Source organism: Silurus aristotelis (assembly GCF_946808225.1).
Source record: "Silurus aristotelis genome assembly, chromosome: 20".
Classification (NCBI taxonomy): Eukaryota; Metazoa; Chordata; class Actinopteri; order Siluriformes; family Siluridae; genus Silurus; species Silurus aristotelis.
In genome coordinates this window covers 4330087-4332586 of record NC_139593.1, presented here as the reverse complement: position 1 = coordinate 4332586, position 2500 = coordinate 4330087, and the positions used below count along the sequence as shown (strand labels likewise).

Sequence of the window (2500 nt, the reverse complement as noted above, 5' to 3'; positions counted from 1 at the left end):
CTGTCTGTCTGTCTGTCTGTCTGTCTGTCTGTCTGTCTGTCTGTCTGTTTTCATTTCCTGCTGTGTTTATGTTCTCTTTACGATTCAATGCATTCGGAGACTTGAAAGAGTGTTAAAGTTTTTGCTCTCGTTTCTCTCCCGCATCCACTTCGGCTAATAACTCGGCGATCTCGTTGTGACCAGCAGCCGACTGAAAACACAGACGCCTTTTATAACGCTGAGCTGTAGGAGGTCAGACGCAGTCGTAACCTATCATCCTTATGTGTGGTCAAAAAAATCTCCTCAGCCTTTTACTCCGTCTCACTGCTTTCTAATTACAGCTCTGATGTAGGTCAGTAATCTGCCCTGTTATTACAGCCCATGCCTCGCATTCATTCCCTCTTCACTTCCCCTCCCCTCTCCCTCTTTCAGTTCTCTCTCTCCACTTCTTTCTCTCTCTGCCTTGCAAACTACTTTCCTGAAAAAAAACATAGCAAAACAAAACAATACAGAATTAAAATATTTGAACCCCCTAAACACACACACACACACACACACACACACACACACACACACACACACACACACACACACACACACACACACACACACACACACACACTCCTCCTCCTGGCTTCATGTGAAACAAACTGATGCAATAAAAAAAAAAAAAGGAAACAAGGCAAAGGAGAAGGAGAACGTTTCAGATTAAAATATTTCTACACTCCTGTACACACACACACACACACACACACACACACACACACACACACACACACACACACACACAAACACACAAACACACAAACACACAAACACTTTATTACTATACTCACTTTTTCTCTCAGTTAAAAGGTAGACAGTCTGGTATTAGACTAATTAGTGTTGTATTAGTCTGGTATAAATCTTTTAACAGGATTTTGGAAGGTGAGATGATGCATGAGGAATGGAAAAGGAGTGTGGAGTGTGATCTTTAAGCATAAGGGAGATGTGCAGACCTGCAGTAACTACAGGGGAATTAAGTTGATTAGTCACACCATGAAGTTATGGGAAAGAGTGGTGGAAGCCAGGCTGAGAGAAGAGGTGACCATCTGTGAGCAGCAGTATGGTTTCATGCCGAGGAAGAGCACCACAGATGCCTTATTTGCTTTGAGGATGTTGATGGAGAAGTATAGAGAAGGTCAGAAGGAGCTGCATTGTGTGTTTGTGTATTTAGAGAAAGCGTATGACAGGGTGCCGAGAGAGGAGTTGTGGTATTGTATGAGGAAGTCTGGTGTGTCAGAGAAGTATGTGAGGGTGGTGCAGAACATGTATTAGGACAGTTTGACAGCAGTGAAGTGTGCAGTAGGAACGACAGACTGGTTCAGGGTGAAGGTCGGACTGCATCAAGGATCGGCTCTGAGCAGTGGTGATGGACAGGTTGATGAATGATGTCAGACAGGAGTCTCCCTGGACTATGATGTTTGCAGATGATATTGTTATTTGTGGTGAGAGTAGGGAGGAGGTGGAGAAGAGCCTGAAGAGGTGGAGGTATGTGCTGGAGAGAAGGGGAATGAAAATCAGTAGAAGTGAAGAAAAGAGTGCAGGCAGGGTGGAGTGGGTGGAGAAGAGTGACAGGAGAGTCACTTTGATTTGTGATAGTAGGGTATCTGGAAGAATGAAAGGGAAAGTTTATAGGACTGTGGTGAGACCTGAGATGTTGTATGGATTAGAGACAGTGGCATTGAGTAAAAGACAGGAGGTGGAGCTGGAGGTAGCAGAGCTGAAGATGAGGTTTTCGTTGGGAGTGACGACGATGGACAGTATAAGAAACGAGTTTATTAGAGGGACAGCGCATGTAGGACGTTTTGGAGACAAGGTGAGAAAGGTGAGATTGAGATAGTTTGGACATGTGCAGAGTAGTAGGAGAATGCTGAGGATGGAGCCACCAGGAAGGATGAAAAGAAGAAGACTAAGGAGGAGGTTCATGGATGTGGTGACTGAAGACATGCAGGTAGTTGGTGTGAAAGAGGCAGATGTAGAGGACAGGGGGATATGAAGACGGATGATCCGCTGTGGAGACCCCTAATGGGAGCAGCGGAAAGAAGAAATCTGGTATTAGTCTGAATTCTGATCTGAAGGCAACCAAGAAGAATTTTTGTCTCCTTTATAAATGTATAAACTTTTCCTCTAAGACTATTTTTACTTTTCGTACCATATAACTCAAAGCAGCGCTGATACCAGATTCACGTAAAAAAAATAAATAAATAAATAAAATAAAAGTGCAGTCCTTCATGACTCCACCGCCATGAAGGACTGCGGCCTCACCGTCGCCCAGGACGTCTTCCAGGTGTGTGTGTGTGTGTGTGTGTGTGTGTGTGTGTGTGTGTGCTTTAGACTCACTGTGTGATGCGCTGAGCGATTAGGCTCTGTACGGCGTCCCCCCGAGCGATGGCCAGCTCTCCACCCCGTGTCACACACTGACGCCGAGCCTCGGACCAGCTGAACTCGCCTGGCACCAACTCGAAACACCGTGACAAAT

At 45.3% G+C, this 2500-nt stretch overlaps 1 protein-coding gene across 3 annotated transcripts in view; it reads right to left on the bottom strand.

Annotated features, from left to right (window-relative positions):
- Positions 1 to 2500, bottom strand: part of pkd1a (polycystic kidney disease 1a) — a 74940-nt gene that overhangs the window by 52803 nt on the left and 19637 nt on the right. For all 3 annotated transcript variants that reach the window (XM_083522705.1, XM_083522703.1, XM_083522704.1), the window contains exon 7: positions 2362 to 2500. This exon is cut by the window's right edge. In XM_083522705.1, the coding sequence (XP_083378831.1) occupies positions 2362 to 2500 (139 nt within the window). The remainder of the gene's footprint in view (positions 1 to 2361) is intronic.